The 14,663-nt window shown below is 37.4% G+C and overlaps 1 protein-coding gene across 7 annotated transcripts in view; it reads left to right on the top strand.

Moving 5' to 3' along the window:
- The window catches only part of spen (spen family transcriptional repressor), a 108,406-nt gene that overhangs the window by 17,616 nt on the left and 76,127 nt on the right, over nucleotides 1-14,663 (top strand). For 4 of the 7 annotated variants that reach the window (XM_060852083.1, XM_060852084.1, XM_060852085.1 and 1 more), the window contains exons 2-3: nucleotides 4,992-5,312; nucleotides 8,259-8,732. In XM_060852083.1, coding sequence (XP_060708066.1) covers nucleotides 4,992-5,312; nucleotides 8,259-8,732 — 795 coding nt within the window. Of the gene's footprint in view, nucleotides 1-4,991; nucleotides 5,313-6,598; nucleotides 6,678-8,258; nucleotides 8,733-14,663 lie in introns of those variants that run through there. The other 3 variants (XM_060852090.1, XM_060852089.1, XM_060852086.1) reach the window with 2 other exon arrangements.

Raw genomic sequence — 14,663 nt, 5'->3', positions numbered from 1 at the left:
GTATGTAAACTTTAGTTTCCTGCCATGTGTTTCATGTCACTGATTTATTTTTCTATACTGCTGTTAGCCAGAAGCTGAATGGAAATCTACCAAAATATTCCTTGATGGCTTTTGTATTAAGTTTAGGATTTTTAAAGCATCACCATTAATGGAAAAATCAACACATCACCTAGACAGTAATATTTACAGCAACCTTCATTTGAAAACATGCTGAAAATGGTGACAGTGATTAAACATCGTCCATTCAGGGAATACATGAAACTTACAGATCAGGGTCCCTAGTCTGTTCTGACTTGGATGATTTGGATCCTGTTCAATACCATTCACTACTGACGGGTTGGACAGAAGGGCCTGTTTCCATGCTCTACATCTCTATGACTCTGACTCTATAACTTCTCTGTGTCCCTGTAAAGGAAGACTTGGAGAATTTGCATGCAAGGGTTGATAAATGGCAAATAAAACAATTTCACTTCGTGCAAGTGCCAGACATCAAACATCTCTGGCATGAGAAAACTGAAGCATTATCCCTTGATATTAAATGGCATGCCATTGCTGAATCGACATTCTTAATCTGAAACTTGCTAGAACCAGCATTTTAAATACCATGACTATGAGAGCAAATCAGAGGCTGGGAATTTTATGGAGACTCCCTAAAGTCTATCGCAATCTATAAGGCAGAAGTCGGGAATGTGATAGAATAATTTCTGCTTGTCTGAATGAGTGCAGGTCTAGCAATACGTAAGCTCAACAGCAGCCCACTTGAACATGCACTCTCTCCATTCTTAATTCATGTTCTGCATACAAGATGTCCTGAAACAACTTTCAAAGGATCTTTTTACTAACCTGTGATCTCCACTAGCTTGAAGGAAAAGGCAGCAGATGCGCAGAACCAGCTCCATCTGCATGTTCCCCTCCACCCATATCATCCTGATTTGAAGCTATATAAGGTAAAAACAATGACTGCAGATGCTGGAAACCAGATTTTGGATTAGTGGTGCTGGAAGAGCACAGCACTTCAGGCCGCATCTGAGGAGCAGCAAAATCGACGTTTCAGGCAAAAGCCCTTCATCGATACTCTGTTAACAGTTGCTAGGTCAGAAACTTCCTTCCAAACAGTAACGTCTTGGCTTCTCAGTGTGCAGTTTAAGTGGGCATGTTGTCACCACTATATCAAAGGCAGTTATAATGGGTATAAATGCTAGCCATGCAAGCAATGTTCAGATTTCATGAATAAATTTAAAAAATAACTACAGATTGTGGGTTGGCAGTGCCACGGTTGCAGACGGAGATGACCTGCAACTCGTGCAGGTGGCACTGGTGATCTCATGTAACCAAAACAAAGCCATGGACAAAAGAATGCATTTTAGAGTCCTAGAGATATGTCAAATAGAAGCAGATCCTTCATTCAACATGTCCATGCTGATCAGATATCCTAAATTAATCTAGTCCCATTTGCCAGCATTTGGTCCATATCGCTCTAAGCCCTTCGTATTCATATGCCTATCGAGATGTCTTTTAAATGTTGTAATTGTACCAGCCTCCATCACCGCCTCTAGCAGCTCATTGCATACACACACCACCACCTGCGTGAAAAAGTTGCCTCTTGGGTCCCTTTTTAAATCTTTTCCCCTTTCACCGTAAACCTGCATCCTGTAGATTGGGACTCCCCTACCTCTGGGGAAAAGCCTTAACTATTCACCTTATCTATGCCCCTCATAATTTTATAAACTTCTCAGGCTTCAACACTCTTGGAAAAATAATTCCAACCCTGCCACCTCTACTTTAACTCAAACCCTTCAGCCATTGCAACATCCTTGTAAATCTTTTCTATTAGCAGGGAGATCAGAATTGAATGAAGTATTCCAAATCAATGTTCTATATCGCTGCAACCTGAACTCCCACTCCAGTACTCAATGCACCTGAGTATATGTACCAAACGCTGCCTTCGCTTTCCTGTCCACCTGTGACTCCACTTCCAATGAACTATGAACCTACGCCCCAAGGTCTCTTTGTTTGGCAACCCTCCCCGAGGACCTCCCCTCTAAGCGTATAAGTCCTGCCCCGATTCGCTTTTCCAAAATGCAGCACCTCACATTTATCTAAATTAAATTTCATCTGCCACTCCTCGACCTATTTGCCCATCTGATCAAAGTCCTATTGTGCTGTAAGATGATCTTCTTTGCTGACCACTGCACCTCCAATTTTGGTGTCATCTGCAAACTTACTAACCATACCTCCTATGTTTACATCCAAATCATTTGTAATCCATTAAATAGAAGAAGCCAACATTCTGTCTTGGACAAAAGCACTTTGAATGTGAGTGTCATGGTCCAATGTGCAAACATGAACCTGATGAGTTCTCAGATCTTTGTTTGATTTAGGTTTTCAGTAGAGCATAAGGCATCAGTTGTGTTCAGGAAATGAGCCACATATAATTGGGTTGGTGGTGATGGGAAGACAAAGAATGTTGATAAAATGAAGAGGGTGGTTCATTCCACCTAATCCGTGCGCGCTCCCAACATTGGGCTCCAACATACTCCTCAAAGGGAGGGATACCTCAGTGATTTTGTATTTGTTACCTCCATATATACAAAAACATTTTTAAGAACTATATCCCTGACGACTCGTTCCAGTCCCTCTTTGTATGTAATCCCCTCTTCAAATTATGCCAATTAGTGTGATCATATGGACAGCACTGTTTTGGTTCCTGGCAATTTCTGTTTCTGGTCACCGTGGCACGTAGTTGTAGTGTTGTCGATAAATACTGACGAAGCACTCTGGTGGTGGGGCGGGTTAATAGTATGATTTGACATCAATTAAATGGGTTCTTGTTTCTAATCATAATAGAATGAGTCCTGCTAGAAATACACAATTCTTTAATTTATTGATGTATGGCATTTCCATGGTCTAGAAAATTGTATGGATCCAGCACAATCAGCAATTATGAAATGAGTTTGCCAACTCTTACCAAATCTGGCACATTTACTGGCTGTATGATACTCGTGTTTTGAGAACTAGTGTACTGACATATCAATGTAGAAGTGGTCTATATAGACATCATATGAGCATAGAATCAAGCTTCACTGTGTTTTATTACCAAAATTCATAAATAAGACCTATTTGAATAATGCATAGGAGAAAAATTATGGAAAAGACATGAGTCCTTCGCAATCACAAGGCTAACCAAAGCACTTCACAGTTAACAAAATACTTTTGAAGTATTGTCACTGTTTTAATGTAGAATGCATGGTAGCCAATATCTGCACATCAATACCCTACAAACAGCAAGGACCAGATGGTCCATTTTAATTGAGGAATGCATGTTCAACAGAACACTGGTGTGTGAATTCTCCTGCTCTTATTCAAATGATGTCATAGGAATTTTTATTTCACCTGAGAACCCAGGTGGGGTTTTTTGGTTTAGTATATTATCTGGAAGAAGGTGGTTTTGATAGTATGCTACTCCTTCAGTACTGCTCTGGAATTTTAGTTTTATGCTCTAGTCTCTGAAGTGAGAGCTGAACCCAAATCAGTCTACCTCAAATAAATGTGTTATTATAGACCATGGGTGAAACATACAAAAATCATCATTCAAACCTTTCATTCAAAGAATAGCAAGGATGGACTCTAGCTTTACATTTTAAAATTATAGCATTTTGACAAATTAAAATTTATAACAAGTTTAGATTTTCTATTTCTGATTGCTTTGTCTTGATTATTATTTTTGCAATTATTCATTAAATGATATGTTTATTTCCATTTTAGTAACGCTTTACTTTTTAAAAAAAAATTTGAGAAAAATTAGTCTTTCCAAAATCTAGAATACTGGGGAAAAAAAAGTAAAGGTCAATGTATTCTTCAGTAGGAGAAAGTGACGACTGCAGATGCTGGAGTACCAGAGTTGAAAAATGTGGTGCTGGAAAAACAGCAGGCCAGGCAGTATCTCCTGCTCCTCTGATGCTGCCTGGCTTGCTGTGTTTTTCCAGCACCATAATTTTCAACTAATGTATTCTTAAGTGTTTTAATGAATGTTTGATATTATATCTGACCATTGCCCTGCACTCTAATCAATTTTCTGCCTCAGACCTAACTTTGTAGAAGGATCCATTTATGAATTAATTTAAATAAACAAGGGCTACTACTTGTCAGAAAGTAAATGAGCATTTTATGGCTACTTTTTGATGGAAAGTAGCAGATGTTCCTTTATGCAACTATGTTACAAGTCAATACCATGATCTATATTCTAGTGATCAGGCATAGAGAACGTTTGTGTTTAAGAAATGGTGCCAGCTTAGAATCTGGTACTCTTGTCAAATTACAGAAATGCTTAGTCCATGATATCAATAGTCATTTGGTATTACAGAACTTTTTAGTATTGCTGATAAAAGGCATATTTTGAAGCTTTTTTCGGTAATATTGATATACTTTGTTTTGAAATTAGAATTAATTTCACGGTGGCACAGTGGTTAGCACTGCTGCCTCACAGCGCCTGAGACCCGGGTTCAATTCCTGACTCAGGCGACAGACTGTGTGGAGTTTGCACATTCTCCCCGTGTCTGCGTGGGTTTCCTCCGGGTGCTCCGGTTTCCTCCCACAGTCCAAAGATGCGCGGATCAGGTGAATTGGCCATGCTAAATTGCCCGTAGTGTTAGGTAAGGGGTGGATGTGGGGGTGTGGGTGGGTTGTGCTTCGGCGGGTCGGTGTGGACTTGTTGGGCCGAGGGGCCTGTTGCCACACTGTAAGTCTAATCTAATCTTAATATGGATTTCTATTGGAAGCCGTGTTCATATTAACACTACATATTTTTCTTGTGCAGTGAACAAAGTGGTAAAAGTGGTACAATATGAATTTGCAGATTGTTATACAGCCCCTCAACTGCTATCACGTCCTGGGAGATTTGTACTGTGCATATTTATTTATCGTTGTCCTTGACTGGTTAAGTCTTATTTAAATTTAATACATTAATGCTAATTTTTTTCTTTTACTTTCAGATATGGCCGTGTGGAAAGTGTCAAAATTCTTCCCAAAAGGGGCTCAGAAGGTGGAGTGGCAGCCTTTGTGGATTTTGTGGACATCAAAAGTGCGCAAAAAGCACACAATTCTGTCAACAAAATGGGAGACAGGGATCTGCGAACGGATTACAATGAGCCTGGCACTATTCCTAGTGCTGCTCGGGGATTAGATGATACCGTTCCTATAGGAACTCGTACTAGAGAGGTTTCAGGGTTCAGGGGAGGTGGTGGGGGGCCAACATATGGACCACCACCATCACTACATGGACGGGAAGGACGTTATGAACGGAGACTTGATGGGTAAGTTCCAAGGTTTCTCTAGGCAGGGTTTTGATATATGGTATGATGAGAAGCAGCAACTCATGTATAGGTTACCCAGATGGATTTATTGAGGAATGCTATACATTCGTGCCATTGTTGGATATGGAAGAGAATTGAAACCAGTAGCAGCTCTGGCCTATTCGCAGTGGATCTATTCTGTAGCTGGCTGGATGACTACTCCTGGGATAAGTTTGGTTAGTTTGATGGAAGGTTCTGTCAGTTAATTTGGTGTTAATCCTCGTAATATGCTTCCCTTTTCTCCCTGGATTGCAAGCGGTTCCCTCTGGATGTATCCCTTCGATCGAATGGCTATAATAATATTGTCTGGTACAACTGACCTGAGGAATGCTATGGGATTACCAGACCTACTTTTGAGGCAATACTGAAGTGTTTGAAGACTTCCTGCAGTATTATATTTTGGCTTTGGTTTAAAATATAAAGTATTGATGCACATTCTTTGGATATGAAAGATTTTCTATGAAGATAGAGTACTTTTGCGATCTACTATTTCCTGGAAGGATATTACACCCAATGATTTGCGACAGGAATACATGCAAGAAAAACTGAAGAATGAGGATGTAACAGATGCAGTTATCCATGGGTCTACAAATCTGTACTGTTTGCTTTGTTTCCCTCTGAGTGGATCTTATGGATATTTATGGGCTAAAGATAAAATATTAGAAACTTGTAAACATTTGGAATGTTACTTTCCCTGTATAATGGAATAGAAGTCATTATTTCTTCAACATGGGATTATATGGAACCTTTAAATAGTTGTGTGGCAGAATGGATTACCTGGTTTGTGTTTGACATACTTCTTGATTTTTACCATATTGTACCAATGGACTACCACACAAGGGAAAAGTGTTAGTGGATACGGTGCATTTTAACTTGCAGATCAAATGTGAAGAGACTTCATAACAATTGAATGGCTACTGACTACTAGAAAATGGATAATAAATGCCTTCTACTAGAAGAAAGCACTTTGCCCTAGGAATAACGGGTATAGTTGCTTAATATCGACGCAAGAATCGGGATACATCTATCCATCGACACGATCAGATTGAACGCACTCCGCCATCTCAGAAAGGTCTTGGGGTTTGGGATTTACTTTTTAACTTTGGGAGCTATCTGTTTTCAGGCGAATGTACTTAACACTGGCAATGGAAGTTTATCTTTCTTGGGCGTTCAGTTTTCTTGATACAATCCCCAAAACAATGCGGCACTAGCACTATCCGAAGTTGGATTACCCCTTTAAGAGGGGACCAAATTGGGAATGTTTGTACACTTTTCTCTCCCTAGATTTAATTGGGATTTAGGTCGTGTTTACTGCAGTCTTAAAAGGTTGGTATGTCCTGCCATGTATATCTTAGCCCCTCTCCTAACCCAGTCAACCCTTCCTTTCCACTAACTCCAGTAGTCATTAGTACTGCTAGAAAATCAAACCGCACTTTAGTCAATAGAATCTCACTGACTTACAGCTTTATTAGCTCCTCTGCCTGTCTCTGTGTGTCTTTCGTGGATTAGGAGTTTGTATTTTTTTGTATGTCAGCTGATGGCAGTAACGCTTTCGAATCAGCTTGCTGCTTCTGATTGCTGAAAGGTCAGTGTAAAATGATTCCACAGTATTTTGTAAGATTAATTCTGTAACTGTAGCTTAAAGTCAAGTTAACACTGCATAGTTTAGTGTTTGGCTGCTCAATGTTTCTTGAATCTGTAAAATGTTAATAGAGATATAGTGTTTTTTTTAATAACTTGTGTAGGAGTGTAGATGCAAAGGGGCAAAAATATTGAGAACAAAAATGAAGTAATATAAATAAGTGAACAGGACAGAATAATATAAAATCCAGGCATTAAAATAAGAACTTTAAAAAATATAAGTAGCACATTGCTATTGAAGTAAAATATTTAGCAATTTATTCACCTATGTTTAATCAAGCTCTGTAATAATCTCTGATATCTTTTAATGTCTGATAATTAAGAAATACAATGAACTAAATAAAATTGTAGTATAGCTTTATTTATAAATTAAAAAGTAACTAACTACAAAGAATAGATTTTGGAAGAAAGCAGTTTTTCTTAAAGGAAATAATTTTCCTGAATAAGGTCAAAATTAAATCTGTGTGATTGTGTTTTTGTTTGAGTCTAAAAACTGAATGTTAGCAATGGTAATCTCAATGAATCAGGCTTTTTAAAAAATGTTTTTGCACTCCTTAAGCCAATGATAAATAACCAATTATGTCACTTAATTTTTTAATACAAATTTCAAGTTCTGCATTGCAGACTTCACGTAGAAGTTTGGACAACGGTTGATCTTCCAGTCAGTGTCATGTGATTGTAACACCTTTGACAACACACGGGTTTAGTCACTTTCAGATTTTGAAAAGTGAACTGTCGACTAGTATAGATAACCAGCACAACATCTGTTGCTCAATTTCTGCTTTCTTCCAAAAGTGAGTATCTGATTAAATACAGGCTACAGGATGGTATTTCTTCTAGTTTGAGATTTGAGATGAGAGCCTTCAAGTTGATTTTGTTTATAGACTATATATGTGATTTTTAAAAACTTCTTAAATAGCTTTTAAATAGTCAGTTACATATTTTTAAAGTAATAAAGCAGAAGGAACAGATAAGGAAAATTCTTGACATGAAAATATCAACATGTCTTTAATACAAATCTTACTTTTAATACCTGGGAATTGGAAAGCACAAACTTCACAAACGCAGAACAAAGTTCACCTGATGCCAATTATTATAGAATGCTAATTAATTGCTATCATTGCTGTTGCTAAATTCTCTGTTCTCTTTATTGTTTCATGTATTCTTTAGTTAAAATTCATATGCTTATTTTTTCAAAAGTTAGGGATAATTTGCTGATACTTGACAGATCTTCTTTTTTTCCCCCTCCCTATCCCCAAAACACAGGGCTTCTGATAACAGGGAGCGTACTTATGATCACAGTGCCTATGGACACCACGATCGTACAACAGCAGGGTTTGATCGCCCAAGGCATTATGAGCAGGATTACTATAGAGATCCTCGAGATCGAACTATACAACATGGAGTTTATTATGGGTCAAGAAGTCGAAGTCCAACTCGATTTGAAGCTCATGATCCACGTTATGAACAAAGAGGGAGGGAACAGTTTGCAATATCAAGTGTAGTGCACAGAGATCTCTACAGGGAAGACATTACGCGGGAAGTAAGAGGGAGACGGCAAGAAAAAAATTATCAGCACAGCAGGAGTCGATCCCCACATTCCTCACGGTCAGGAAACCAATCCCCACAGCGGTCTAGCCAAGCATCAAGGTCACGGCGTTCTCCCAGTGGCAGTGGGTCGCGAAGTAGGTCATCAAGCAGTGATTCTGTCAGCAGCAGCAGTAGTACCAGCAGTGACAGGTAGGTGAAGAGGAATGTAACGCCAGTAGTTCTCACCGTATGACATCAGAGCAAAGAGAAACATGTGGGTATTGTTTTACCAATCCTTGGAAAAGGCAAAGTGTCTAAGTTAGTAAATAAGTGTTGCTAGTGTTGCTTTTTGTTGTTAGTTCTTTTTACTGCAAAATGATTGTTTTAACCTTTTTATCTTGAAAGATTTTGAAAATCATGTTGCTTATTTTCACAAAACCTGTGATAGAAAAGTAATGATACAAAGCTCTCATTGGAATTTCAGTGAATTAAGGTGATTTTTCTGTGGTGACCTCTGAAATTGTTGAAAACATTTAAACACCACTTAACAGTACAATAGTATAGTCACCCTTTTGAAAGTGGATTGTTTCTAGAAGGATCATTTTATATGAAATAGTGAATTACTTATGATTGGAGTAGTTTGACACGATGATTCTTGGAGCTCAAGGGATCAAAAGGTATAGGGTGAAAGCGGATACAGGATGCAGAGTAGGGTGATCAATCATTGTCATGTTAAATGGTGAAGTGGGCTCGAAGGGCCAATTAACCTACTTCAGTTCCTTAAAAAATGTTTCTATAACATAGCTTTTTCCCCCATTTAACATTCTGGTACGAATAAATTTAGCAATACTTGCAAGTGGGCCCTCATCACAGGTGCCACCAAGCTAGTTGTAACTGCTTAGTGCATTGGCTCATTTGGCTTGAGGCTGGAGCAGGGCTGTTGCTGTGGATGAGCATTCAGAAACATTCAAGTCATTAGCATACCCACTTTTGGGAAGAAATGGATCATTCATAACTCTAGTTAAAATTTTTGTTTATGTAATTTACTCCTTTTGGACTCCGCTGATTCTAACAAAATAGGTCAAAACTAGGGAATGTGGTGTCGAAAAGAGATAATTTAATAAAGAAGATATACCTCCAGCTAATTTTTATGTTATGTAAAAATAGCTTTAGAATTACATAGCATTTACGGCCTACAACATGGCCCCAATAGATCTTTGATGTTTATGCTACTCTCGCTGTACTTTATTTAAACACATCATATCCCTTTATTCCTTTCTTAATACTCATCTTATTTTGTCTTAATTGCAATTGTTATGTGTCTAAATATGTGTTTCCTGGTTTCTGTTGGATTTATTAATGGGTATTTTATGATCTTTTGAGTTTTTCAAAATTCCCTCTTCTTTCTGCAATTCCTCTGATAGTCCTTAATAGTTTTAAAGAGCCCTGGTAGATTATTCTTCAGCCTCTTCTAGAGAAAAGAGCTATAATCCATTTAATCTTGCCTAATAATTGCAATCTTTCAATAAACAGAATAAGAATATGGGATAATGTACTCTGAGCCAGCGCTTTTACTGCGGTATTGCATGATATTATTAAAACAGCAACCATATCATCTAAATTTGCAACCTTAATTAATTTTAACTGTTAATGATGTGTGAAATTATTAAAAGATATTCTGGATGCAATTCATTCTTGGATAAACTTGTTTACCTTACTACTATTGATTTGATTTAATTCAGAAGTGGATGAGTGCAGTAGATCACTCACTTTGTGAACCCCCCAGTTACAAAGCTGGAGTTTCATAGCAGAAATAAAAGATGTGAATCTCCACCATATGTAATTTTAGTTTTGTAGTGAGTTAAGTCAAAGTGCATTCTTTTGAGTTTTTAAAAAACTCAAGCTGAACCAATTAACGTAGTGGGAGGCACAAGTAAGGATGGATGTTGTTACTTGGCAAATCAAATGGGACGATCATAATTTTTGGATGCCTACCAACAATTTCTAATATCTGTATGTTGCAGTATTGCTCTTTTATTTCAGCAACCCATAACTTTGGATAAATGAGGTAGATGTAGTTTTTGACCACAATGGAATCTTGATAAACAATAGATACGCAATGTCTAAATAATACTTAATATGCAAAAAAATTGATATTTCACAGATGCATAAGGAATGTTAATGTTGGGCCAAAAGAGGTGATGTTGGTCTGGCATAAATTGAGCTTCAAGAGAAGTCTTAAAGTTACATGGATACTGTGGGTTTAAGTGGAGAATGTTTACATGGCTATTGGCACAGCCACTGATGATGATGTGAAGGAAAATTGATCTTGTCTAAAAATGTTCATCTTAGATCTGGGTGCTTGATTGAATTGTGCAGTTTGCTCACATTATTTATAAAGCTCTGGAATCAGTACAACCTCCCTAATAATACTAGATAAATGTTCTTTTCATATGCTTAATCGTTGCATCCATAATATTACCAATGAGTGCTTTTATGATTTTTCTCTATTTACATTTGTCTCCTCTGTCTCCAAGTGCCATGTATCTTTTTCATGTGATAGGTAGTCTGTTTGTACATTTAGCTTTGTTCCTTCATTACATGTTCAGCTTTGAAAATATGTATGAGCAATCTGGAAATAGTGTGTATTAGCCTTTCCCTTTTTTTTTTAGGATAAACTTAGCTTCTATTCAGGAACAAACTTATGATGAGTAATTAGGAGATACTTTTATTCTGTAGTTTTATGGTGCAATGAATGGTTTTATGTAAAACACTGTTCACTAAGCCATCTAAGTTTGAATCATGCCATTAAGCATTTATTCAGTAAAAAATGGACAACTTGTCTTGCATTGGTTAAAATTGTGGTGCGTTGCACCTTTCTTTCCATGAGCCCAGCTATGCAAAATATTCATAACAAATTGTTGGTTTCCACTGGCTTTTGTAAGCAACTTTATGTTCATTGTTTTGTGAAAGAATCTGACAATATTCTGAGTGACTTTTGGGTCACAAAGTTTGCTATGTTCAAGGAGAGCACTCTTATGCTGTAGAGGCCAGAAATCCTTGCATAAGCATAACTGAATTCCATGGACTTCGGAACAAGTTTTAAACAAATATACCGTATTAACCATGTAAAGTTTTTGTTACGCTACAGTGTTATTTGGGCATTTGTTCTGTCATCTCGTTCACCCCCTCAGTCGAAGCTCAGGTGTGGTATAGTTTTATTCAGGGCCCTGGAGGGAAAGAGAATGATCACCCATGCGCACGGAGGCATGAGTTCACAGTCTTCTCTCGAATAGCAGATTCTTAATGAATTATATATTCATTTTACATTGAGGAGCATCAATGAGGCAACATACATATTAATTGGTTGACTGTTAGAATCAACGAGTATCAATAGCAGAAACTAAGCCCTTTACTATTATATAATAAATGTTCTTAACCTTGTTAACTGGATTCAAACAATGGATACCTTTTCCCCATGTGAGCTGACCTTACCTACTGAATGCTTCCAATATTGTTAAATGGCTCTACATAATGACCTGCTTTTCCACCTTGTTAACCCATTATCCTTACCTCCAACACCCCATTGTTAACTCTGAGTTCTTACCTGATCTGAGACCTGCTCAGCTGAACCTCTTGTTTCACAAAACTCAGAACTTAACTCTTTCCCTGTTTGCCTATACCCTATACACATTCTCAGTTCAACAGCCACGTTGTTTTAAATTTCAGCAGTCAGTTTTCTTTATCTTGACCTTCCACTAAATGGAGATTTAAACCAATACTGTACAAAATTAGATGCATTATCATTCCCAAGTTTTAGATTTCTGTGATAGTTCCAAACAGACTGTTGTATTTAGCATTTTTATATGTAGGGCAAATTTGTAGCATTCCATTTCAGTCACTATTATCCTGAGTTCAGCAATTAGTGTTAAGCAGGAATTGATACTTAAATTTCTTGGTCTTTCACATTTTGAAAAATGGCAGAATTAATTACTGAGCACCCAGCTTGAGAAATTGGTAAAAAATGTGACTGAGGTCAGAAGTTGCCTGTATGTTCAGCTGTTTCTTTGTTACTGCTAAGACAGGCTTAAGAGTGATTGTATTTGCTTTTAAATTTGCCCAAATAAGTGCATTTGCATGGTATCAGTTAATTAAGTCCTAAATGCCAGTCCCATACTTGATAAATCAAAAAACATTCAAAAATAGTTAATGTCCTAAACTACTTAGTGACTGGGATTTAATTTTGAACAGGTATTTTTATATTTTGTTGGTTTTGAATCCGTATTGAAGTGATAGTATAAAATTTTATAGGCAGAATAATGCATTCTGTCTTGCTAATATCTATCAATATTTTTCCTAATTGTGTTTTTACCCATGAAGTCTTTCGAAGTTGTGGTCTCCAATGTTTCATGCAGTCTAGTTATTCAAGTCTCTATAAATTGAAGCTTGTGTACAAACTGATGAGGATAAAAATTTACTCAACTGGCAAACTTTTTTATTTAAATAGAACTGAAGGTTCATAGTTGCTTGAACATGGAGTTGCAGGTAGAAAGGATAGTGAAGATGATGTTTGGTATGCTTGTCTTTATTGGTCATTGAGTGTAGGAGTTGAGAGGTAACGTTGCGGCTGCACAGGACATTGGTTAGGCCACTATTGGAATACTGCATACAATTCTAGTCTCTCTGCTATAGAAAGGATGTTGTGAAACTTGAAAAGGTTCAGAAAAGATTTACAAAAGATGTTGCCAGGATTAGAGGGTTTGAGTTATATGGAGATGCTGAATATTTTGGGGCTCTTTTTCCCTGGAGCATCGGAGGCTGACAGCTGACCTTGTAGATGTTTATAAAATTATGAGGGGCCTGGATAGGGTAAAAAGACACGGTCTTTTCCCTAGTTTGGGAGTCCAGAACTAGAGGACATAGGTTTAAGGTGAGAGAGGAAAGATTTAAAAGACATAAGGAGCAACTTTTTCCATGCAGAGTGTGTTGTGTGTATGGAATGAGCTGCCAGAGAAGGTAGTGGATGCTGGTACAATAACAACATTTAAAAAGCATCTGGATGTGTACGTGAATAGGAAAGGTTTAGAAGGTATGGGTCAAATGCTGGCAAATGGGACTAGATTAATTTGGGATATCTAGTTGGCATGGACGAGTTGGACTGAAGTTGGACTGCCTGTATATCCTTGTGACTGCACGACTCTTCGTTGAAGAAATTGACAATCTTTTCTTTGTCTTCTACATTTTGAATTGCAAAGCTGAAAATCTTTTGGAACTGAAGTGGCTTTGAATTGGGAGGCAGAAATGGAGGCTGATAGTGAAATTTAAAAAAAAAACTTTAGATGTATGCTGCAAAGGTAGGAGATTAAAGCCATTTAATGTAATGTACAATGTACATTAGCATTATGTGCCAGCATTATGTGATGGCACAAAACCAAATTTAAGAAATTAGACATACTGAACCCAATTCCATTGGAACAAAGAGTGATGAAAGCAAGTTTATTGGGGGTGGTTTAAATCATGGATATTTGTTAAAAAAGTAAAGATTGAGTCTGAAGTTGGAGATAACAACTGATACAAATAGCACTATAGTTATTGTAATTGAGAGAGGATGCTGAAATATCTCTTTTGACATTTGCTGTCTGTAATTCATGCACGTGAGCTGTAATGGCCTACCAACATACCTCCAACTACCCTAAGCTGGATTAAGTGTCTTTCGCCATGATATGTCCACTCTCATGGTACATCTAAATTTGTTGCATTTGCTTGCATACCCTTATTGTCCTAACCCTTGCATGATGTTGGTGCCATCTGTAGAGTTAGTGATTATTTTTTCAATGTGATTGTTTCTTTTGCTGAAGGATGTATGTTTTCTTTTATTTGGTGTTTATTTTGAGATATCAGTGAATGATGTCTGGAATGAAGAGCAGTACTGAGGGCATCTGGCTCTGTTTTTTCTGAATAAAAATAGTTTAAGATTATTTATAAGGGCTTGATAGAAATTGCTTGCATCTGTTGTGTAAAGATTTAAACAATGATGAATTTGTGGTGAAAGGATATTGGACCTCCCCTAGAAGTTCCTGGTTATCTAAAATTTGGATATGTACTTTGCAAATAAGCCAATTCCTTTACAGTCACTTCTAA

This window comes from Hemiscyllium ocellatum, chromosome 37 (assembly GCF_020745735.1).
Source record: "Hemiscyllium ocellatum isolate sHemOce1 chromosome 37, sHemOce1.pat.X.cur, whole genome shotgun sequence".
Taxonomy (NCBI): domain Eukaryota; kingdom Metazoa; phylum Chordata; class Chondrichthyes; order Orectolobiformes; family Hemiscylliidae; genus Hemiscyllium; species Hemiscyllium ocellatum.
The sequence above is the reverse complement of the archived record's forward strand: the minus strand, read 5'-3'. Positions and strand labels throughout refer to the sequence as shown.